This window comes from Lytechinus variegatus, chromosome 5 (assembly GCF_018143015.1).
Source record: "Lytechinus variegatus isolate NC3 chromosome 5, Lvar_3.0, whole genome shotgun sequence".
NCBI classification, from domain to species: domain Eukaryota; kingdom Metazoa; phylum Echinodermata; class Echinoidea; order Temnopleuroida; family Toxopneustidae; genus Lytechinus; species Lytechinus variegatus.
Window position 1 is genome coordinate 44,357,425 of NC_054744.1, and position 26,758 is coordinate 44,384,182.

A 26,758-nucleotide genomic window follows, 5' to 3' on the forward strand; every position below is an offset into this window, starting at 1 on the left:
AGCTGACTTTCAGCGCTCGTGCAGTCACCCCGGGTAGTCACGGGATTAATCCCACCTGGTACCCATTCACTCCACCTAGGTCGAGTGCAGCACTGTGTGGATAAATTTCTTGCTGAATGAAAACACGCCATGACTAAGATTCGGACCTACGACCCTCTGTATGAAAGGCGAGAGTCAGGACGCACCCACATCTAGGTCCATGGTTACATGTATTATGAAATTCTTGCCATTATCATACAGAGCTAAATTCAACGTGCTAAGAAATATTTGAATGAGGCAGTAAAAAAAAGCATTTCCAATAAACTCGTCACGACGCCCGAATCAATCTGATTTGATCATGCTCTATTTATTTCGACTTTCTCATTCTACCGTGATATATTGTGTTACATTTAAACTAACTAGCAGGAAAAGAATGCGCTGAAATATTCTGCGCAGAGCATGGAAAGAAGGGTAATATGATTTCTTTGAGGGATAAAGCACTGTCGAAGTGAATGAATCGATGATTTCATTGTTAGAAAAAGAGAATGTTGAGAAGATAAAATTTCTCTCTTACCACAAAATGGTTTTCTATGGTAAACCAGTAATATTTCTGAGGAATTCACAGTCGTACCTTTCGAAGCCGAATTTTCATTTGAGATACAAACTGGAGAAATGAAACCAATTGAGTAGTTTATTATACAGCTTTCTCTTTCTATGACATTTCCTCATGTTTCATACCGCTACTAATTATCATTTTTCCTATCAATATTATATCTAGCTCCCTTTATATCTATCTATCTATCAGGCAGACTGACGTCAGTCTGCCTGAACCATTGAGCACTTTGCACAATCATCAGCATCTACACATCTAAGGAAATATAGATGGATGGATGGATGGATGGATAGATAGATAGATAGAAAGATAGATAGATAGATAGATAGATAGATAGATAGATAATGTAGCTAGATCTATTTATCTAGATGCCCCTCTTTCCTTTTCACACATGATACAAACACATACCCCCTACACATCCACTCATTCACAATCACCACTATAATTCATAAAAAAATCAAACTGATTGAAAAGATAGGCAAAGAATCGATATGTTACATTGCAAATATTCAAAAATAATTTATTGATACACTGAAAATCACGTATGAACTATAAAGATATTTCAATATTATTCTCATCACTGTACATTAGGGCGACCGCACCCCATACGATTGGTCTGCGACTCAATTTTGGAAGAACTTCGTTGTAGAATTTGATGCTAATATTGAGACTCAGAATATCTTAATGTGTAATGTTCGAAATCATCGTACGAATACCTCTGTTCAAATCTGTGACTATGCTAGCATCCGTCCTAAGAATAAAAGCAAATCCAATACCTAGTCGTAATGACGTCATAGCAGTCGTATCATTGCTACGATTAGAAACTAATTTGGCCTTTACTCCCAAAAAAAGGTTTGCATCTTTCAAAATAGTTATATTAGTATTCTTTAATTTGATTTTTACCTCAAATGAAATGACATAATCCATTCACATTTTCAGAAAATGAACAAAGTGCGATTTGTTCCAAAATCGGATCGCGAACAGTCGTAAGGTGTGCGGTGGGCTTTAATCGAATTGCGTTTTTAACTTTAATGATAGCAGGGCCCACTGGGAGAACAGTTTTCGGAACTGAAGTTTTCGGAACATATCGTTATTATCATTTTTTGCTTCTTCTTCTCATTATCATTATTAACTATTTCACAGTTGTAAATAAAGCTTAAAAAACAAATCACCTAAGGGTAATCCATAGAGGTAATCAAAACCTAATCAAATATTGGCGTACTGCCAAGCCCCCCCCCCCCCCCCACCATATTTTAAAAATCCGCTTATTTCACAATTTTTAGAAATAAAAAGGCCTACGCATTAAAAGTTAACTAAAAGAGCATTCTCCTTTTTTTACCTTAAAACTTTTATGTCATTACTTCCATCTCAATGCTCCATGGCTTTTTGTGTGTCAGAACATTTTCAAAAGGAGAATGCTCTTTTCGGCATGATTTTCTTTTTATAACAATACCATACACACTTTTTGGCCCCTCATTTTACTATTGGTATCCCTGACAGTATTACTTATATAGAAATGAATTCAGGTTTAGATTTTACTTTTTATTGCCATTTTCTAATTGTATGTTTTCATGTTTTTTTATATATATATCTCATTGGTACCGACATTTTTTCAACAAAGACTTTTCATAGCATTAGCGAAATTACATAAAATCTTGTTTTCCACTAATTTAAGATTTGATTATTTTCATATCAACAATTATGTTTGCTACGTCTCTTAATCTATGAATTAAACATTGTTAACACATCAATGCTACGAAAAAAATCCTTACACGACTATAGAATTGGAATCACTTGATTTGGTTATTTCATTTTCGAAATACTTTAATATTTTTATAATTCAATCATAAGCCATTATTATTTTTGTTCCTCGACTTTATATCATATTATCAAGCGGCACAATTAGATTTGAAACAATACATTATATTTTACTTTTTTATGATAAGAAGATTTTAGAGAGATTACTTGAATTCTTGTCATTTTGAATAAAATCTTGTCATTGTTATGAAACCGATTAGGCATTTACTCTGAACTGATGTCGAAGTATGCTTTGATAAGGCATATTATTTCATATCCTTCAGGTCCTCTCTAGGTCTTACTATCAATACTCAAAGAAAGTCAAAGAATAGTTACATGTATATAATGTTGACTGGTATTGGGGGTAAAATGAATTTTATTGCCCGCAACAGAATAATACTAGGCCCGAGTCTTCAAACGAGTGCAACATAGTTCTTTAAAGGGCAATATATTTGATGTTTCCCGGAAAAAAACAGTCAATATTTTTATTATTATCAAAATTAGACATCTAGAGCAAAAATTATGAAAATCGATATATTTCTTTTAAGAATAAGGTTATATCGTGTCATGGTTATGAGGAGCTAGGCTCTACATGACGTATTCATAATTAAGACCGCATCCCCATGGAAGCATATCAAGCGTCCGGGTCCATGATTGTCTTTATTACGACCTATATTATTGCTGCGCGGATCATTATGAAGCATGTCTCTTTCTCTGTATCCTCAAATGCCCGGATGTGAGACCAGGGAAAATACAAAGGTATGATTTGCGTCGTCTCTGCATGCAAAATCAATACGCGCATAGAGACCGAGCAAAATGCAAATAATATACCTATCCCTTCCCGATATTCAGAAAATCTAGGGCATTATACGGTTTTGTAAATGACCAGCTCAGATGTCTGATGCGGGTAATATTATATTGGCTGGCGTTTAGAGGAACATCAAATATATTGCCAGTAAAGGAATCATATTGGCCCGAGTCTTTAGACGAGGGCAATATACCCATCCCTTCCCGATACTCGGAAAATGCAGGGCAACACGGTATTGTAAATGACCTGGGGCCCGTTTCATAAAGGGCTTGCAATTGTTGTAACTTTCCCATAATGGCAACTACCATGGCAACAGCGCTCAGCAGCCAATCAGAATCAAGGTTACCATGGTAGTTGCCATAATGGCAAAGTTACAACAGTTGAAACTCTTTATGAAACGGGCCCCAGGTGGGTGTTTCATACAGCTGTTTGTAAAGTTACGATCGACTTTACGCACGACTGGAGCTAAGGTCATATTCAGTCGTGCATAAAGTCATTCATATCTTGCGAACACATTTATGAAACACCTTACCAGCTCATTATGTCTGATACTGTTGATAATACTTATTTCGTGATGAAAACATGATTGTGAAATAAGTTACATATCTCATTCCTACTTCTTTTGACTTTCCTGTGTCTTGTTTTGTACCCTTAGTTAATTATTCTTCTATTCTTGTTTCACCCCTTAATCCCATTTGTCTCCTTTTTAATTCACTTTTTTCACTTTTTTGCTTTCTCGTTCTTCTTCTTTTACTTCTCTTCTTCTTTTTAAGCTTGAAGTAAGCCGTTTATCTCCTATTCCATTTTCAGTTTGCGATAGAAAATTCTCATCATAAGACTTCCAATGCAACAGATGAAAATAGAGACAGACGTCATCGTTATCCTTCTCCATAATCGCGTAGAAAGTGCCTTGGATGTTTTCTTTTAATCTCTTTTTAAAAAATATATTTAGCAAAATCGGTTTTGAACGCCTTAGAGAGTTATTGTTTTTATAATCACGAGTCAAAGTGTATTCTGAAAACGTAATGCTTTTATACACACCTTTATGTCTATTCTCTCCTTCGAACCTCATTGCTATTCAAAGTGGCTCGTGTTTACCTTGTTTTCTATGTGTTTAACATTGTCTGCTTCTACTGTTCAAGATTCGCAATTTCATAACCGTATCATATTTCATTTCACTCTGTATACACTCAAATTATTCATTGCACTGATAATGATTAACATCTGAAAACACATAATTATCACTTCATTTTTGTTTCTTTATATTCTAGAAACCAAATTTGCTCAGTTTTGTCAAAACCACTATTCAAGGGAGTATACCGGCTTTATGTTCCCCATCTTTGATATGGTAATCTTTTCCATGATACCTTTTTTCCGTCTAAGAGGTAATATACATTGAGAAGGAACAGGCACCATCGATTGACAGATATCGTATAGGTATATATATATATATATATATATATATATATATGTATATATATATATATATATATATGTATTTATTGCAACAGTTGCACTATATCCAATATTTGCTTTCATATTAAGGTCGATGATACTCAAGCATAACTGTTTGATAGCCACACTCCCCTCAGTGAACACATCTATCGTCAAGGAAGGTAGAACATTTCATTATCTATGCTTCGGTAATATTATACAAATGGCAAAAAGGATTGCATATAATATATGGAATGTATAATAACCTGAGATAAGGGATTAGATTTCCGATATTAAATTTACAACAATGTCATGCTATTTTGGGGTTACGAAGCATGGTGTTAGGCTTCAATTTTGATGTTATGGGCCTGGGGGTGTTTCACAAAGATTAAAGTATGACTTAGGGTCGCATTTTAATACTGAGTTGCGTACGGTATGAAAGGAATGACTGCATTGGTCAGATCGTGTCATGGGGACGCACACTACTGCGTATCTATCAATAAGATCGCGCGTTGCATATCAAATACGCGTCGGAATTTAAGTGCGACTAAGTCATACTTAAATCTTTGTGAAACACCCCCTGGTCACATTTAATAATTATAATCATTATGAAACTTGCTTTTTAAAATACTGTAATTATTATGCTATTCATTATCTAAATCATAATGTTCATTGGCGAAAATCAACTTTGAGGTCAGGACAGGTAACATAAAAGGACTAGCAGGCCTAATAATCAAATATGCCTATATAAGTCTATTACAGTATTGTGAAAACACGTAAAGGCTTGGTCCCACTTCACTTACGGATGCAAAAGGGATGTAAAACGGAAAAGAGTCTTGCCATTCGTTGGAAAACGTTATGTATCCGTTGTGTACTCTTTGCATACGTCATACGCTCTATATCCATCGAGCATCCGTCCACTGTGATTTCATTGTTCGCCCATTTTGTCCATTTTCTGGATCCGGATAGAGCCACCCCGAAAGTTTGCTGGTCCGCTGTATCCGTTATGAGTACGTTTTGTATCCGTCTGCCAGTGGGACCAGGCCCTTAACCCATGGTCTTAGAATAATTATGGTCATCCAGTTATGCGATAGTCACTCCTATGAAAACTACTCCAGGGCCCCTTCACACAAAGGTTAGCGATTAATCGCTAAATTGAAAGAACAATTCTGATTGGTTTCTTGTCCTTCTACTGAGCAAAAAGGATCTTTTGTGTTACCGTACCCGGGCCATCCAAAGCTATCAAGTCATATCATCGGTTGCTCTGAAATCGCTTTCATTTGTGTGACTATAGCATAACGTAACACTAAAATTGCTGGAATGGTGTCACTTTTTGATAGTCTGCAAATGCTTGTAGTAGAGTTCCATTACCGATGCCATTATGGACGGTATCGAACTATCGATCACGGACTGGGGGAGTTTACCTCCGAGGTCCACGTGATAGTAATTGGTAAGTCGAACTTTTTTACTGTACAAAGAGAGAAGAAAAAGACAAGTTAGTGTAAATTATTGAATCCGTTTAAAATATTACAAAAATAGTGAAATGAGTCCTAATCAAATGATTTGTCAAAATATATAACATGACCAGTCATTTATTTTAACTAACAGGCGAAATTGCTAATAACAAGTGAAAGTATTGGCAGATCCACTGGATCTGCCAATACTTTCACTTATTATTAGCAATTTCGCCCGTTAGTTAAAATAAATGACTGGTCATGTTTATAAATATTCCCGTTTTTACTCGAGTGTGCCCCATCCCCCCCCCCCCCCCAGTCTTTGTCTTTTGAGAGTGAAGACCATTTTTTTCCTTTTTTAAGTAATTCCCCGATCCGCCCCTGACTATAAGTAACTAGTTCTATTGACTATGTTGGGGTAATTAACAATGATACAAAGTTAGTATCAAGCGCATGAACATTAACTGCGCAATATAAATGGATTATGATATAATTGTTACTGAATGGTATTAAAAGTAAAATATTAAGCGATATGAACAGAACTCTTGATATTTTTTATTGTTTATTCAATAAGGGGTAGCCCATTTAACATCAGTTAATCGTCCATGGGGCTCCTATATACAAGAATGTAATAACAGATAATATTTACAGATAAAAACATTCAAAATAACATATCATACATGTACATGTATGCAAACAATGCAATAAAAGCTGAATTGCGAAGACATCAATAATAAACATTGGAAAATTAGAGAGATTATTTCAATGGTATTCAAACATTCAAAATCATAAATATAACAAAGTAGCAAGTGCGAGCGCAAACCTTATTTGTCAATCGACCTGAGATGTTTTTTTAAGATTATATTTAGATGAAATTAAAGATGACGATATATAGATGGTATGCTGTAATAAAAACTATTTGCTTATAATTCTCTGTTTGAATTACACTTTGTATTTAGAAAAAATGTATTAATTCAGACTTCAATCTTATACATATTCTACTAGGGAATTTTAACTTTGTAATTTCATATTTCCTTTGGATTTCCATACTTCAAATACCTTTTTAAACCTGAGCGTTTGTATGTAATGGACAAATTTTCGCAAACGTTAGACTATCTTTTGGACATGATGGGTGTTGCATAAAAGAGACGATTGTTTATTTGCCCTTTTCAAATGGATCTCATTAGCGTGTCACCTCTCATTATTAGGCCTACAGACGCCTTCCACAGTTGCATTGACAAACTTAAACTTTCTCCGAATATTAAGATTTGTTATATTATAATCAGAAGGATATTATTTCACTAAAGCAATCAATTATGAAGATTATTCAGGAATTGTTTTTGTTTATTTTTAGAATCCTAATCATCAGTATCACAGCGACATGCTGTTAATGGATCATTTGTTCAATATACTGGGGTGGTTGTCCTCATGGTAACGTGATCAAGTATACGGCAGGTTCACACCCATGTTTGCGGTCATTCACCATCTAAGTTAGACGAAGGTACGCTTAAAGCACGTACTGAATGTGCGGTTTCATAGCAAACGTTTTGAGACAGATCCTGGCGTTGTTTTATTCCTTGTTATCACTCCAACCATACGAAATCCCTTTACATTTGCCCAGACAATCGGGTTAATAACCGTCTAAGTGAATTTAGTCTCGGCTGCATAACCCAAAGCAGAGGTGGAATGGCATGTGAGCTACGATGGCAAGATCGAGGGGGAAATTAAAATGAGTTTTGAAGTGGGAGAAGGGAGGGAGGGATTATTTTCAGGTTTTAGACAGGGCCGGCAGGGATGATGATGGAGACATCTCACACAAAAATCATTCGTTTTATAAGAAGAGAATATACTAAGCATCAACACTACCAAATGAACATGATGAAGCATCGCTTCTTAGTATAAAGAGCTGCCTAAAACCAAAATAAGGTGAGCTATTTGTTTTTTAAAGGTGGAATGATAAATGGCAAACACCTTAATTAGCTTATACATGTATTAGATACTGGATGCTTTTATCTGGAATTGTCCAAGAAGGCAACATATCACCATTTTCGAAAGCAGTGAATAAAAATCATTATATAGTATTGGTACTGGTTATGATATCACATTCTAGTAGGCTTTTTTTTTCAAACAAACAAAAACATTAATCCGCTCCCGTGCTACTACTACTAATAATAATAGCCAATTTTTATAAATTTTCCCAGAATGGCTCAAAGCGCGTTACAGCATATTATCAAATCCGTACTAAAATCTAGCTCTTGAACCCCTGAAGCTGCAAGAATATGAAATACAAATATCATGAAGTTCATATTTTACCATACCTTCCGAAGTGCCTTGAAATATTCATGACACCAAAGACGTGGATAATGACGGAAGTAACAAACTCGGGTTGATTTGAACGTTATGAATATTTATTTTGTGTTGACCTTTTTTTTTAGTTTCTTTTCTTTCCGTTTTTCTGTCTTTTTTCTTCCGTTCTTTCTTTCTGTCTTTTTTTCTTTCTTTCTCTATCCTTGTTTTTTTCTTTCGACCGATCTATCCAGTTCTATTTTAGCGACATTCTATTTTGCTGTAATTACAAGGGTAGGATGGGATATGATACAATCACACCCTCTGGCTACTTGACACAGAAACGCTGATTGTATTCATAAACAAACTATTTCCTACCCCTTTCCAAGACACTTCAAAACACTTTGTCCTAATTCCCCCACAAACACCAACAGAATAGTCGGCCATGACAACATGAAAGCTGCATTTGATTATAGCCTGGCATTATTAATCTAATGACCGTATTTTCGAAGCTCATCCCTTTAAGCAATAATGATAATGATTGGAATTGAATTTCGTAGGCTGGGTTTTCATCCCAGGTTCTATCGATAACGTGTTGTGATGTTGATGGGATGGCGTCGGATTACCTCTGCTAAAGGGAGCTGGTAAATCCAATTGGTTTATTGTTAGAACAGGTGTTTCAACACCATCGTGTTAGCTGGAGGGGTGTATATTCCTCCCCGTGTGATTAAAGACACGGGACCAGTGGTACGTCCGCTTAGGGAGCGTAGAGTAAAGATCAAGGAGGTATACTGTAAACAGAGGGGGCTTGTGACTCGCACGTGGCGACGAACATCTTTACCAGAGAGGTGAACCGCTTCCCTTCATTGTAATAAACCTCTTGAAATAAAGACTGATGGCAATGCGCCTACAACCTATTTTAAATTTGAGAAAAAATTGTGTTTGATCTGCCCATGAATGTTATATACAATATGAAACTAATATAGTTTGGTAAAAGCTTATTAGTCAACGATCAACACAACATATTTAACTTTGCCCACCGATAGTAATATACGGTTAAAATGGTTTACAGTTTGTTATTCAGTATATAAGTGAACAGCACATATAGATATAGAATTTGTCAACATGATTCCGACTTAGTATAAGCAGTGACTCCTTTCTGTTTCTTAGTATAAGCTTTGGATTCAATAAAACGAAACATGACGAAACCGTGATCACCGGCAAGCATCTGATATGCTGTGAGCACTACATCATCGCTATAAAACCCTGCAGTACATATTTAAACTCCTGCCAGACACTCAACAAGTGCTTACTAACTAAACAAGAAACGAACTTGGCGGCTTGGCTTTATTTTCTTAATCTTCCAGGCAAATATCATGTTGTTCATGTTTCTCCTAAGCAATTCCAGCATCAAACTGAAACATGCTAGCCACTTTTCTCTCCTTTAATTCGACGGTGCCATCGGGTGGATGGGTGGTGGCGAAGATTACTCAGGAACACGTCTTAACCATGTTTAGAGGCTTATCTCACGTTACCCGGTGTGCTGACATTGTTTTAAGTTACCATGCTTAAATCGATGCAAGGAGAAACTAAATAAAAACTGAACACTGAACAAATATTGAAAGAAACGTAACGCCTTACGTGGCCTGATGAAAAGTAACATCCGTATATCTACTCTGTTTTCATCATGGTTTTCATGAACCTCTCTCTCCCTCCCCCCCCCTCACTTATCTTTCTCTCTCTCTCTCCCTCCTCACTCTCTTTCTCTCTCTCTTTCCCCCCCCCCCCACCTCTCCCTCCCTCTCTTTTCTCTTCTCTTCCTCACTTTCCTCAACACTTTCTTCTTCCGCCCCTTCCCTTGTCTTTGATATAATTTCCTCTTTTCCCTATTCTTTGCATGACAGGTTGAAAACCCAGATTGTATTTTATATGGGACATCCCTTGGTGGTTTATTCATGTTATTTACATCCCGTGTCTACCAAGTCTGCATGACTTCTGTACAGCCTAAGGAATAGTACATCCAAATCACAGTAGACAGTCAAATGTGACTTACCTGAAACAATGTGAATGACACAGTTCTTAAAAGCTTGTCAAACACAAGACAACGGGCCCTGCATCCCACTTTACATTACTTAAAGGGTGTCAAAGTCGAATGAAATATGCAGTCGGATTAAACTTTTAATTATTTACAGCATTCACCATAAGAAATGTGAACATTATTAAAGTTTTAACACCGTTATTGAAATGCAGGCCGATTCGGATTCGAATTTGGCGGTCATGGAAGTGGGACGAGGTATAACATGAGGAAAAACTAACTATCAGATTGATAAATCTCTATTTATGAGAATAGCTTAACTATGTTATTACTTTTTTTATTACTGACTTGAGGAAAAAAAGTGCCATAGACATTTTTTAAAAGAGCAACAGAATTGGATTCAGATGAGTGGAAGAGTTGTCAGTTCAATAGATGATCTACACATCAAGGCGGTGGTCAATTTGAGACTGACTTAATCTCATTAACCAAAAATTTGATATTCTTTGTCCAATATCTTTTAGAATTACCAATTTTATTTTCTTCGTACTTAGTTTCTTAAAAAATATATATATTACTCATGTTGTATAACCATTATACTCTTTATCATTCTTACACTACAAATCACATTGCATTGGCTTATGAAAAGAAAGTATAAGTATGTTTGAACTTTTTCTTATTCATGGTTCTTTCTGCGGAAACCACAATTGGTTTGAAATCGACTCGAAGGTGGTAAACATAAGACGGTTTGTCTTTATTTGCAACGGCAGCTATTCGTCCTGGGTGCCTTGCATCACAAACAATCTGAAAATAAATCTTAAAGGTAAAACGTGATTACTAGCAGAGTAAGGATTGTTGGTATGAACAATGACTTTTACCATGAATCATTCGTTCTTACAATATGAAGCTATTCCCAGATGATATAGACATAAATAAAACCCATGACGCATGAAAAATGTATTACCTAAATAAAACAGATCTATGAATCTAGTTTAACAAGGAGATATCGGTTAGAAGGCGCAACACCTTATCAATAGCTAATAGATACAACGGTTATCAACCATACTTTTGTACTATTTATTCTCCACTGTACTTTCCATTATTAAACATTTTTTTCGAGGCATTAATCGGACATGCTGTCTAGCTTTCCCTTTTTGTGCTTTCCTTTTTTTAAACGAGACATAAATACTATATTTGATACATTTTAAAAAGTGTCGTCTTGGTGTTCCTACCATCCAATAGTAGCATAAGAATAAATCAACCTTTTCAGCCATTCTACATGTAGGATTCGCTTTGAATAAAAGGAAACCTTGGAAACACATTGTGCAATTTTCATTCTTATCTCAGAGACCAAATATCATAATGATCATTGAAAATAAAATGTCGAAACGAAAACCAACGGATGCATCGATGAAGTATTTTCCTGATAAAAGTCCATCACGATGATGGGTATATTGCTTGCAATCATAGGCACATCGTTTTTTATCCTTATCTTTTTCTTCTTTTTTAAGTGAAGAATACCGGGAGATAAGATCAGAAATTGATAGGATGTTAGGAGGTACCGCTATCCCTCTTATACTTTGTTCCATCGCGGTTAAAAAACTTCTAAAGTTTCGTCCTGGAGGGAAATATCATTCTACGGAATGGATTCTCGCTTGTCAGCATTGAAGAATTAATCGTTTGCTAATGCGACTATATTGTCTCATTCCCCAGGGGGAGGGAGTAAAGGATGAAAGGAAAAGTAGAGAGAAACGGAGGGTTGTCGATAGAGACATTCGATTTAGGTGATGATCACGCTGACGAATGTCCGTTTGAGCTCAATTATGTCATTGTCCTGCTGAAAGGAAGGTATCTTACAACGTGGGTGGACATCGTGGAGGGGTGGACAGGTTCTAGCTTTGAAGGGGTCATAAAAAAGGAACTTCCATTTTCTAACGGTACAATATTACATTTACGCATACAACTCAATCCACTGTGGCTTTTTTAATGTGTCTCTTTTACAATCATTTTGCGTTATTTATGTAAAAGAAGTATGCCTGTTTCCGCCAATCCCCAATGTTTAAGATAACTTTTATATAGTGTGTAATACATGTGTTTACCTACCCCACAACCACAATTAACACGATAACAATAGTTATAATACTATATATATATATATATATATATATATAAATATATATATAAATGTGTAAAGTTATACATGTACAACAGCTTTTGGCAACTCTTTTTTATTTAAATATTGTAAGAAATGGATGAAGAGAACAATGGTAGGCGTAGCTTAAATCAAGGTTCCCCAGAGCTATCTACCCTTTGGAAAAATTGGTGATGCCGAAAAAATGTCTCTGCCGGGAATCGAACCCGGGCCCCCAGCTTTGAACGCCGGTGCCTTAACCACTAGACCACAGAGACGGTTAGTAGCTAGGGCGAGCCCGATCCGATTGACCGTCAGATAGACAGATTTTCGACACTATACCAATTATAATTATATTCCTTTGTCGGGTGAAGGTGAGTTTTGAACAATGACAAGCCGCCATGCCTCAGCTGGATCAAAGCTATTGCTTCGATACAGTACACATATGGGAGAAGAAATACAAATGTGTAAAGTTATACATGTACAACAGCTTTTGGCAACTCTTTTTTATTTAAATATTGTAAGAAATGGATGAAGAGAACAATTGTTCAAAACTCACCTTCACCCGACAAAGGAATATAATTATAATTGGTATAGTGTCGAAAATCTGTCTATCTGACGGTCAATCGGATCGGGCTCGCCCTAGCTACTAACCGTCTCTGTGGTCTAGTGGTTAAGGCACCGGCGTTCAAAGCTGGGGGCCCGGGTTCGATTCCCGGCAGAGACATTTTTTCGGCATCACCAATTTTTCCAAAGGGTAGATAGCTCTGGGGAACCTTGATTTAAGCTACGCCTACCATTGTTCTCTTCATCCATTTCTTACAATATAAATATATATATATATATATATATATATATATATATATATATATATATATATACAAACATCTCACATTAATAAAATTTTACTTGTGAAAGAAGTTGCAATTGAGTAATATACTTGGATATTGAATTGTCCGATAGTTTTAGTTTGTTAATACGAATATCAATGAAAGAAAATAAATACACAAAGATATAATAATGAACACTTGTATTTTTGCGATCACTATCATTTCCAAGGGATACATACCATAAGCATAAGCTGCATTACCATTACGTGTGAATATACAGTATAAATCTGTTCTTGGAAAATTATGATTGTATTTTTATCCACCCATTGCGACAGAAATGGATCCATCATACGGCCGATAGTAAATGAGTGAGATTTATCTCTTACAACCAAAGATTTCAAGTATATATTACAATTTTTTTATTTCTTTGAAAAGAGATAAACATGCAGAGACATTATAAGGATAATAAAATGCGCCTGCTATTTCATGAAGGCGTCTATAAACACTTTGGTATATAAAGCTTTTGACGACAATAGATGTAAAGAAGAGGATAATAACAGCTGAAATGACTAAGTAAACATTATGATGAATATGATGATGATAATAGCAGGGCCCGCTGGGAAAACAGTTTTTCGGAACTGAAGTGGCTACCCTGGTGAATATACTGTTATGGTGGTGGTGATAATGATTATGGTGATAAGGAGGAGGGAGTGTAGGAGGATGGCAATGATGATGATGATGATGATGATGATGATGATGATGGTGATGATGATGATGATGATGAAAATGAAAATGATGATGATGAAAATGATGATATTGAAGATGATGGCGGTGGAAATATAAATGAAACTAACCATTAATTCTCGCATTTCTAACAACCTCATTTCCTTTAACTCTTAAAAGGTAATTCTAAATTTACAGTTTAATCTGTATTCTTATTCAAATTAGTGTGTTTGATGTTTGATTTAACCAGGATGTGTCTTTGGATAACCAATATATAGATATTGTTTGTTTCAAATATTGGGATTAACGCTGGTTAATATTTTTTGTTATATATTAGATTATTTCTTTGGCCCCTCAATTTCATACGTTTTGCATTATGAGACAATTTTCGTTTGTATTGTCTATGTATATTCGTTGTTTTTTTTTCATTGAAAATTCAAATAATTTAAATAGATTTGATTTATTATTTTGCTATTAATGATTCGTCTAAACTTACCGTCCTGATAGACGATATAATAATGTTTTTGAGACAGCCACAATGACTGACTTATATGAGTTATATCAACATGATCAATGCATTTACCTCTCTCTCTCTCTCTCTCTCCCTCTGTCTCTCTATCTCTCTCTCTCTTTCACACACACACACACACACACACACACACTCGATTTAGGCGATAACGAAAACAATATTTTCAGAATACTGTACAAGTAACTTCTAACTAGAGAATAATACCAATTGCGGCTTCCTAATGAAATGTGCTACAGTTTAGATTATGGCACCGTGTAAATTTCACAATTCACTATTAGAATGTTGAGAAATATTAGATTGCTTGACCCGTATGAGAATGACGATATAAAGCTATTTGTCATTAAATAGAACATACAACTAATCGCAAAAGGACTAATCCTCTGAAGTAATAACGGCTCGTGAAAGTGTTACATCATCCTTGAGAGCTGAACGGGGGAAAAGACTATCATTATTATCAAATCGGGAGACAAATGAAAGAAATAGGTGGGAAAAGCAGAGAGGCGAACCATTACCCTCGAATACTCATGAGGACATTGCCTTTTGAAGGCCTTACATCACTCGATCAATTACACGACTATGGGCGCTTTAAAATCCCCTCCTCAAAATGTATTCAACTTCGATTTCAGTGAACACCGTTTTTACCACGAAAAGGAAAAGAAGCAGAAACGGGAACTCTCTTAGAAATGTCAGAAGCCAAAGATAAAATGCTCCAGTTACATGTTTTGGGAATACGATGGTATATCAAAAAGCCAACCCATTCATTCTTTACAGATTAAGCCCTCATAAAGGATAAATCCACTCCAACAAAAAGTTGTTTTTAATAAAATGAGAAAAATGCAACAAGCATAGCACTGAAAATCGGATGTAAAATAGGAAGGTTATGACATTTTTTAAATATCGCTTTGCTCAATTTCACAAAACATTCATATACACATTTTGATCAGTATGCAAATGAGGGGAATGATGATTTAACCCAGTCAATATATTTTTTTGTATTTTATTCTATGAAATATGAAAATAATGCTCTGATTTGCTCCACATTGTCCTGTGAAACAAAGTTTTCTCCTCACTGAAGATGTAGAATGACCATATTTTTAACATTTTATAGTTCAATCACGTTGGTCCTTCCTGTCAAATCTGTAAAAAATGAAATACTCTATAATCCCAATAATTAAAAACAATAGAAATAGTGTATCACCGATACCTATTCAACTCAGAAGGAGGAAGTGTTTTGTGCTCTTTTGTGCAACCAGCTGTAGATCTCCAGTATTAGCGGAGGAAGAAGAAGAGGAAGAAGAAGAAAAAAAAAGAAGAAGAAGTGAGTGAGTGAGTGAGTGAGTGAGCGACATAATCTACTCTCTCATTTGCATATTACTGAGTTGTGCATATAAATGTTTTGTGAATAATAAGCGAAACTTTAAAATGTAATAACTTTCCTATTTTACATCCGATTTTGATGAAATTTTCAACATCATGCTTGTTTAATTTGTCTATATTGATTCAAATCAACATTTATCTGGGGTGGACTTGACCTTTAGATATGCAAACAATTCGAGTATGGACAGTCAAGAGTTCCAGTTATATAGACATATTAGACCAAGTTAAATCTGGAAATTTAGATCTCGAATAATTTCATATAAAGTGATTTCTTAATAAACTATATTTAAGTGGTTCTTGATTTAAACTTTATGAAATAGAGGTTTCTTCTATTCGCAAAAACCTGAAAATCGAACTCAAATTTTATTTGACTTGATGAATTTCATTAATGGTACATTCAGCCTGTATGTGGAGAAGATACACGATCACTATAAGCTGTTTTTACCGAATAAATCTGATATTTAGAATACTTACTCTGCTTGTACTTCAAAGAAGGTTCCACATGGATAGTTGATACCCCTGACAGGGGATTTCTGGACCGGGTAGCTAGGATGATCAATACTCTGACACACTGATAAGATACAACCTTCTTCAGGTCTTCGTATCGTACGTAAGATGTAGACAAACTCACGTGCAGCAATGAGGCCCATCAGTTGACTGTGGGTGATAGCATGGTATAGGTAGGACTCCTGATATAAAAAGAGAGTGAGGTCAATATAAACATGTAAACTGTAATAATAATAATAATCCACTTTTTTATATAAAGCTTAATCCATCGGAACGACGTGCCTAAGCGCTTTAGAGATATATCATTACCTCGGTCATCGGATTCAATCAGTCATTCCCGCACACAATGTGTGCACATCCTCCACTCCCTGGGGAGTATTCTGTACTTATCTGAATGGTGATGCCATGTACCCGTTTTCATTTTTCTTATGTTATTTCATCCGTTTATATATAGATAAGATGTAGCAATGAAATTCTAAAGCATTAAACCAGTTGTCAACCTTTTTTTATTCTTGGAAGAAGAAATTGAATAAACATAATTTCCTATAATAAGATGCAAGAGGACAAGTTTCGATTATTGGATCAATTCAATTGAAATTAAGTGGGATATGACATCAGTTTGTTCATTGAATATTATTAAAGACATGCATGGAACTACTTCACCAACATGATGTTTATTTTATAACTAACTTTGTTCTTTCTTGACCGATTTATTTTATCAAGTCTTCAGTGTTTTGTTTGTCTGGTTTTTGTTTTTCTGTTCAAAACACATTATTTTTAGCCTGGCCGGAGTATACCCCATTAAGGATTATACGTAGGTGTCTTGTCTTCTTTCTCTTTGTCATCGAGACAGAAATATGTCGTTCAAACTCAATGCCCTTTCCTCCACGCGGTAAGGTACACCGACACATGTTGTATGAACGAAATCAAATCTCCTATTATCTCTGATGTCATTACTTAACAAGAAGATTCTCACCCCTCCCAATCCCATCATCAATCACGTATCACATAACTACTGTCTGTCAAAGAAAATAAGTACTGCTGAATATTTGACCAGAATATTGATATTGACCCTAATCAAACGAATGGATATGGGATACACGCCTATATTTCATTGCTGTCGGGCCCAGGGGCTACGTTTGTTCGAGTTGTATCTTATTCACTCTGCATTTCAAATTTTCATATATTTTATCCTCGGGCACATAATAATGGCGACCCTAATCGATTGCTGAAAGTTGGCTTACACTTTTGATTGGGAAGCGATGATAGGCTCTCTTTTTTCCAGTTTTATAACAGATACTGTCTACATCCTTGAATAAAACTAGACCACGTTGTCCTGATCCCCTCCTTCCATTTCCCTTCCCTCTTGCTATCTCACTCCATATCTTCCTCTGGCCCACTCTGTCTTTCCCGCTCACTAATTCTTTCTCTTTCATTATGTCCAGCATATCCATCTCCCATAGTTAACTAGTCTTTTAACAAATCCCAAACGTGGTATGGCAATCTCATGAATAATCCCAGCTAATCCCACTAATGGTCATGGGGCGCTTTCATCAATGAGAATAATTAAAGATAATGGCCTCGATTAAGGGAAGGGTGTGATAATTTCTTCTTATATGGATGAGGAAGAATGAAACTAACAAACCATTCATTTTTCAGAGAGGATTGTGTTCTATTCAGTTCATTCACATTTTGAAACAAAAAAAGAATATCTTTGTTCCTGAGCGAATTCACAAACAAACCTAGGAAGATAGATTTCTTTAAAGTGGAATTGAAGTGGAAACGCGTGAAATAGTAACCATCAATTAAAAATATTTAACGGGTGAAGATGATTTATAATGAAAACATTTACATTCTGAAGCTCCATTCGCAAATGCATCTCAAAGTCGCCTCATTTTTGTGTTTTTCATGCCTTTTGTATTATCTTAAAATGTCACACTATCGTTGCTTTATATTTTGTTAGATAGGAGTGCTGGATGTGAGTTGAGGGAGGTATTGTGGCCTTTCTTCATGCTTATTCCAACGATCTTTCTTTTTGAATGCTCGAATTTAAAGTCACTTTAAAGCCTGTCCTTTCTCCAAACGATCGCTGCTGATCTTTTCGGAGAATCTCTCGGCTAGGATCGTCCTTCATGGAGAAAAACGATAAAACATGGGATTCTTTGGGAGTCGGAGAGCGATGGCTAATTAGAAAAACGAACCCGTCGTTTTAATAGGCACACACCTATAGTTTATATTGGTGATTGCTTCAGCATGTGACATGGGGGTCGAACACGCCTAGTCATTCACATGGGCATTTGAAGGTGATTGACATTATTACCAGAAATGAGAAAACGGATGATTATTCTTCCAAGAAGACAACAACCGTGCCATAAATTACATCGTTCCTATCGCTAAAAAAAAGAATGGCATTGTTTGCATCGTTTAGGACTGCAGAATGCAAGAATAACTATCATTAACTTTGTTATTGTTTTGGAGTTTTTTTTATCATTATTGTTTTCGTGTGTATTTGAAAATGAATGTTTGGCAAGACATATCTCCACTCATATTTTGTTTTCTATGCGAACATTACTTGCAAGATTTATCTTGCAGAATAGGTTTTTTTTAAGAAAACATCTTAATCATTTCAGTTTAGAGGTGAAAGAGACGAGAGTTGAGACCAAGAAAAGGAGCGGGGAGAGGAAATGGAGAAGGAAGAAGAATAAGAAGGAGAAGAAGAAGAAAAGAAGAAGGAAAAAAGGGAGAAGAAGAAGAAGGGAAAAAAGAAGAAGAAGAAGAAGGAGAAGAAGGAGAAGAAGAAGAAGAAGAAGGAGAAGAAGTAGAAGAAGAAGAAAAAGAAGAAGAAAAAGAAGGAGAAGGAAATGAAAAACGAAGAAAAGACAAAGAATGGTAATTTGGCAGGTCAATGCCCACCATTGATTCATTCGTTTAGTGTATTACAAAGACTATTTTCTATTAAGATTCTAATTTACATCTATTCCCGGTCTGCTGATCAATATTCTTCATACTTTGAGCATGGACTCTGCTTTGAGCGAGGTTATCTGAAAATGCTTTTCCATTAACTGAAGATTAACAATCAAATTTAGCTGGTGATTATTTTCTGAGGTCTGAGATATTATCTACAGGGCATTGTAGTCTGTGAAAGATCACTTACGGGAACTTTATATTTTTCAATATGGCACAAGCAATCTTCACCACTAGATGGCGTCTGTGTAGATCTTATGAAGATATGAAGTTATTGTCCGTCTGATAAGATTTGACCTTTCCTGTTCCTACCAAGGTCAGGAACTGATATAAAAGCAAGTGGATAATAATTCAAAAAGTATTTGAGACATATATTCTACACCTGTGCTAAACCAAGCAAACTAACAATTGTCCACACACCCGGCCGAGTCCAAAGACTTTTCAACATGGCGCCTTCTGCCTTCTTGTCAGAAGCTCGACGTATGAGAATGGAGAAGGGTAGGAATAACATATAATGTTATGCAGGGCCCGTTGGAACAATAGCTTACAGCTGAAAGTGGCTATCCTGTGTAAATAAGAGTTGTTTTTGTTGTTGTTATTATTATTATTGTTATTAGGCCTACTGATGTTATTATTATTATTATTATTATTATCATCATCATCATCATTATCACCCAGAACTGCGCTTTCCGCTTTATATGGGCATTGTGATTGAGCTCGTTAAATGAATATTCACTTCCTTTTGAGTAGTAGTGGAAAATTCTTAAACATTGTTAAATATCTATCACTTCTCATTAAAAAAATATAAATTCCCCTAAAGATAAAAAAAAAATTGTCAAATGCCCCTCCCAAAAAAAATAATAATACCAATAACAATTAATGAATATATCTAGAAACAATTGAAAATGATATTAATTGACTTGGACAAAATACATTTCAAAAAATGAAATGGTCTCAGAACACTACAGAAGCAAAAACACGAAATGTTAAAATGAAGTTAAGATTTCCCAAAATTGATCAAAATGTCCAGCAAACCCCAAAATATATTCTACAGATTTTAGGAAATTATTTTGACCCCTCCCTCCCCCTTCTCCTACAAAAAATATGTCTATCCATGCTACAGCCTGCCTGTAAAAGGCTCCTATGAACAATTGATCAAGTGCCTCCTGCAATTCAATAGACCTAGATTTAACGCCTTTTGCAATCATTGACTTTTTTATTCGGGACTGGATATGTTACTTGTTTCTTTGAAGAACTATCGAACAGACAAGGTTTTCTTTTAAATGAATAGGTGAATCGCAATTTTTTGCAATTAGCTGATTTTATACTTTAATGGATAGAGAAAAAAAATCTAAAAATGATACTGAAACGAAATCATAAAAGATCGCGGCAATTATGAATTTAATAAAATAAAGCAAAAGAAATTAATTTTTCGAAAATCAGGATTTGCAATTGTCGTGCTAATAAATGTTTTTTTTCGAAACTAAAGTGAAAAGGGTGTAAATTTAAATGTCAATCTTCGATAGTTTCTGGCTCTACTCTAAGTTTATGCTCTCGGGGTGACCTTGAAATTGATACTTTTTTGCCTTTAACGATCTTCGGTATGAATATCAACAAAACTGAATTCCCTTTTGAGAAGAAAAAACTCTGGTTCATTAAATATCAGATCTTTTCCAAACAAGACAGTTCGTAAATTGGTTTTCTTGCTTCAAGCATAGATATTGTATTGGGTTCTCGATTAATATAGGATGAAATCAGGTAGGAAAAGATAAGAAAAATAATGTCACGTGACAGTGACCAATCTGACTAATATCAGAACTAAAAAAACCCTGTCTTACAGAGATACAAGTGATGAAATTATTTATAATAATGAAAAACCGTAGAAAGGTTTATGTGGGAGGATGTGTGTGAGTTTTATGTCCGTTCATGTGTGTGCGTGTGGGTGCGTATTTTTTATTGGTTTTTTTTAGACGTGTATCAATCAGCGACCCGTAGCACAAGGGTTAGCGATTAATCCCTAAAATGAAAGAAGAATTCTGATTGGTTCCCAATAAGTCTAAATGCAACGATGGTCTTAATAGGTCATTTCATTTAGCGATTAATCGCTAATCTTTGTGTTACGGGTATCCGTAATCATTATTTAATGAGTGGGACCGACCATGAAGGTCACCATCAGAAGAAGGCGACCGGGGTTCAAACCTCGGCATCATTTCATAAGTTCATCAACGTCCATCAATATCATGATTATTTTTTAAAAAAATGATCATAATATCCCTTTGGAAACAAAGTTAATCGTACAAGGATGGCGCTAGGAGATAAGACTGACATGACCCCGTAAAGGTGACATCAACTTTTGTCTTTAATCTAATTAGGTATAGGGGTGTTACACTGCCCTCTTTCATATGATTTTTCCTTCATTCATCATCCCCTTTAACCCTAATAAGATAATTCCGCCGCGCAATTTTTTTTTGACCGCGTTGCTCGCTGACTTTTACTTTCTTGCGCAACTCTAGAGTCCAAAATTACGACCCCGGGTACACAGATCCGAAATTAAGCAACATTTGTATACAAATCCTATTCAATTAATTTTTTTGCCAAAATTCATAAATATATCATTATTTCTTCTTAAACTCAATTAATTTTCTCCTATTTATGGTCAAAATAAAATCCCAGACGATTTCCATTTAAAAATACAATAAAGAACAATAAAAAATAAGTTGAAAAACAGAAAAGTACAGATTTTGAAAAATACAGAAGAAATTATCTATGATAACAATTTTAAAGTACATAATGATCAGAATCCTATAAAGAGTCTGAGAACAAAAAAAAAACAATTTTATGGGTCCAATTTACTTAGTAAATATTTGGTTTTACGCACAAATTAGCATATTTGATTAGAAATGAGATTTTTCGAAGAATTCGATCGTACAACTTTGTAAATTATACCATGGGCAACCAGCGTGCCGATTTCCGTCGCGATCACTTGATCAAAGGCTGAGATTATAAGGGGGCTGAATCACCCCCCCCCCCCCGTCTTTTCGGGGTTAATATTTAATGTTAAGAACATATATATTCATATAACCTCTTTTATTCAGAAAGAGAAAGAAAATAGAGTAGAAGCGGGGTCATATTATGGAAGAACAAAGGCGGAGGAAAACAAGGTGGGATTCTTTATTTTTGATCTAAAAAAGACATGAAGAGACGAAAATAATAGAGGATGGGGTATTAATTTTAAAGGTCACATCCTGAGATATTTTCCATATCTGGTAAACAACTGCAAATAGACAGCTATCACATTTCCAACAAAATAATATAGACGTGTTAACTTTAGATTTCCCAACATGCTGACGAAAGGATAATTTATGCGACGTGAGACAGTTTTTGTCTTACCTACCAAACCGAAGGCAATGTATCAATTTCAAGATCCCAGATGACCGCATCGCTCCTGGATAGCGACGTAATTCCAATATATTTAAGGTCTCGTTCGCAGAAATTATTAGCGAGACATTGTACAAAACAGCCATTTTTCCTCGTAGCTTAATGCCATACTCCCAAACCCGTTGTTTTCGACAATGATTGATGTCTCCATTGCATAATGATGTGTCGTTTATAGAGTGTCCATTTTACTACATAATTGAGGATTACTGTAAAAAAAGATACAACTTAGGTTTTGAAAGAAACTGAAAGCAAAGATTATTTTTTATACCCAAGCATTGGGGTACAGAATTGGGACTAACCCTACCCCCTTCCCCTAGCTTGGCCATAATAAAGGGGGTGGACGGGGGAGAAAACAAGTGCTATCATAAAATCAGAATTTAATTCTGACCAGGCCAACATTTTGCTCCCTCGTTTCAATAACTGACAGCTTTTTAATAAATTCTACAACATAAGACATAGCGTATCCCCTCATCTACCAAAGGTTCCATCCATATCGAATGATGGATTGCTGTAAGCTCAATATACTAAAAGCGGTATTCATCTGGAATCGGCCTCTCTGAATTCTCGCTTCGAACACTTATTATTTTGATTATAATTATCTTAACTTCTTAACATGGAGAGAATGCTACTGTTTAAACATCATGGATATAGAAAGATACAATGTAACGAAGAAACTGCAATAACAAAATAAAGCACACTTTACTTCAAGGCAGCCTCGTCAAGAGCAGTTATAGTGACACGTGCCATCTTGTCTTGTTTTCTTTTGTAATTTTAGGTGACATCTCTTTATATGAATGTGAAAAGCCCTCTCCGGATTGTCTTACAAAAACATTTAGCAAGTTGCAACGATGAGTCGATATCAAATGTTGTGACTAAATCTTAGAGTACATGAAAGATGCCGGATCTATTGGCTTGGGGAACAGTTATGACATTGGGATTACGTTTCCATATCACGGAGGGTAACAGGTGGATTTAGAAGGTAGACATGGTAGATGGCGCCCCAAGTTAGACACCTTTTAACAAGCATCTTCATTTCTATCCCTAACTGTTTGTTCACTATAAATAATGCACGTAATGTGATAGCCTCTATTTCAAAGTTTGCCTTTGTCCTTCATGAAATCCTGTTATTCGGATCGGCCTATTGTAAGATCTTACGGTTAAACGGATGCTAGAGGTTGAGTCAAATAAGGACATTAACATCAGACGCGTATAGCAGTATGCTTCCGACAAATTACAAACCTAAACTAATGCATTATGATGTGTACTTCAAAGCTCAAATCTCTCTTTGAAATTCATAAAAACGATATGGTATCCGAACGAGAATGTTGCAGAAAGAGAAAGTGCAGTAGCACCACGTGGATGGTGTATCGTCAAATAAAGAAGCTTTTGAAACCGTCAGGATATACCGGTGTAATTCCGTAATGGGTGAAACCTTCTAGAAATGCCCACAGCCGATGACTCCTGATGGTCTCAGGAGAATGCATAACACGGTCCAAACAAAACATGAACTTTTTGTTGAGTATTCAAATAAGAAGAACTATTCAGAAAATATGCCTCCTTAATGGACATATTTCTTTAAAAAAATACAGCTTAAATCGTAGTAATAGGATTAAATATTTGATTTTTTTCGTAATGTTTAATCCACAGACTGTAATTAAGTGAATGAGTGTAAGCCTACTTATTTCAATTACAAATGAAAATTTGAAGAAAAAATATCATTGGCTATCTTGTTCGAGGTCCAAGTCTAACTCGTACTTACTTAAGTATTGTTCAAGATTTCAGGACTTAAAACCTAGTTTCTAGTTTTAGTTCTTAGTTCTATGTTCCATGGCATTACTGATTTTATTATCCATTTTTAAAAATAGATCCAACGACAGATTGAGGTAAATAACATGAAAGAGGACTCTTTAAAATATCAGCCAATATAAAACCTAAATTTCTTCATTTGCCTTCATGACTACTCCACCCTAATAGGAATCATGTTAAACCGAAGTGAGAATTACAAATTTTCGATACAAAGAAAAGAAAGCGATATACCTCTTCGATGTGTGTTATGCATTCATGGAGTTGCAGCGTTTTGTCCCAATCTAGTCGTAATCCTAACGGGTTCGGCAAGAAATACTCGAAGGCTTTCTCCAACGAGACGTCCACAACGCATTCGATACGATGCCTAGAGGCAGACAAAGAGAAGAGGAAGAAACGGATACGGTGAATATAAGAGGAAACGATAAAAGAGGCGAGGGTGGAAGAGAAGAAGGAGGAGGGGAGAGAAAAAGAGAGAAAGACAATCAGACCGAGTGAAAGAGAGAGAGAGAGGGAGAGAGAAATGAAAACAATACATGAGAGGAGGAGAGGGGAGTACAATTTAATGAAAGTCTAAAAGTACCATAATACCAGGGCCCTGAAAATGAATTTAAATACGGGGTGTGGCTTGGAAGAAAAAAAATGAAGATGAAAGAGGGAGTATACGAAAACGAGTCAAGAAAGAAATAGTTTTGGAAAACGCATGGATTAAATGGGAAAATATTAAGGTATAGAACAGTTCTACTGAGAGAAAGAAAGTAAAGAAAGGGTATCCAAAAGTGCATATTCTATTCTGCATAATCGTAAGGATGGCTTATCATAGAATGGTTGAACAAGATACATGGACAAAGAGAAGACCTCAAATGCATTACTAAAACAAAATATTAGTAGTTTCATCGTTCACTCTTTTATGCGATGTTGATGATAAAAATGCAAGAACGTATATACTTTCGTGTTATAACAAAGAGAAATGATTGATACGAGATAACACTGTAAGATGCATGCATAACGTGTCATATCTGAAATGGTGCGAAACAATCACTCTTGAGACCTGGTTGATTTCTAAATTAATGAGCATGCATACAGCAAGGTAATCTGATGATCAAATCCTTCTTGAGAATACACATTTTTTAACAGAATTGATAAAAGAAAAACAAAATGATATTGATTGAGATACCATTCGGAGAAACATAAAAATATCCTGGCAGGGGGAAAGGAGACAAGAGCTGTAAAATTCAAAGAGTTTATGAAAGAATGTATGAGAGAGGGTGTGAGATGGAAATGGTTTGAAACTTGAGCTTACTAATGATACCCACAGAACGAGGAATATGGTATTGAATTCCGAACAGGAGATTGAAAAGGAAATGTCCGGGAGAGTCTCTTTATAAAGGTGAACAAACTCGTCTGTTTTAGGAGGATGGAAAAGTAAGCAAAATTTATATTTTTCAAGACAATTATGACAATGGTTGAACACATATTCAGACACATTGATATTCCTCTCAGCCTATAGAAAGAAGTGCCGAATGATAGTGATTTATAAAACTCACACACACACACACACACACTCCCTCACCCTCACACACACATCATATTCACAATAATTAGTTTCTTGCCACGAAACAATTGGAAAATAAAAGTAGGAAGAGTATAAAAAGGAATACGAAACTAGGTGGCATTCTTACAGCACGGATTTTGTACGATATATCTTGGTAATAATTCGGTCCGATGTACTTACATATAACCATGGAATACTTTAGACTTTTTCGATGAGACTGTGACGTGTTTCTGAAAGTAAAAACAGGAAAAATCAAACAGTGGTTACTTTTTTACATAGCTTTAACGGCTAAGGTGTATGAAATGAAAAGGGTCTCAGCCTGATCTACGTCTTTACGTCTTTAGATGGGTATATATATATATATATATATATATATATATATATATATATATATATATAGGAAAAAATGACTACGAAGTGGTCGTTGCTCCTTGCTTCTCCATTTAATCAAGCTTTCGATCAATGCATGATCTTCCTCAGGACTATAAATATATAAAC

General features: G+C 35.5%; 1 protein-coding gene across 5 annotated transcripts in view; it reads right to left on the reverse strand.

Annotated features, from left to right (window-relative positions):
• Positions 1 to 5,614: 5,614 nt before the first annotated feature.
• Positions 5,615 to 26,758, reverse strand: part of LOC121416247 (stAR-related lipid transfer protein 6-like) — a 40,536-nt gene continuing 19,392 nt past the window's right edge. For all 5 annotated transcript variants that reach the window (XM_041609759.1, XM_041609760.1, XM_041609761.1 and 2 more), the window contains exons 3-6: positions 26,441 to 26,490; positions 24,940 to 25,072; positions 16,468 to 16,682; positions 5,615 to 6,099 (exon numbers count right to left, since the gene is read on the reverse strand). In XM_041609759.1, coding sequence (XP_041465693.1) covers positions 5,958 to 6,099; positions 16,468 to 16,682; positions 24,940 to 25,072; positions 26,441 to 26,490 — 540 coding nt within the window. In that variant the 3' untranslated portion in view covers positions 5,615 to 5,957. The remainder of the gene's footprint in view (positions 6,100 to 16,467; positions 16,683 to 24,939; positions 25,073 to 26,440; positions 26,491 to 26,758) is intronic.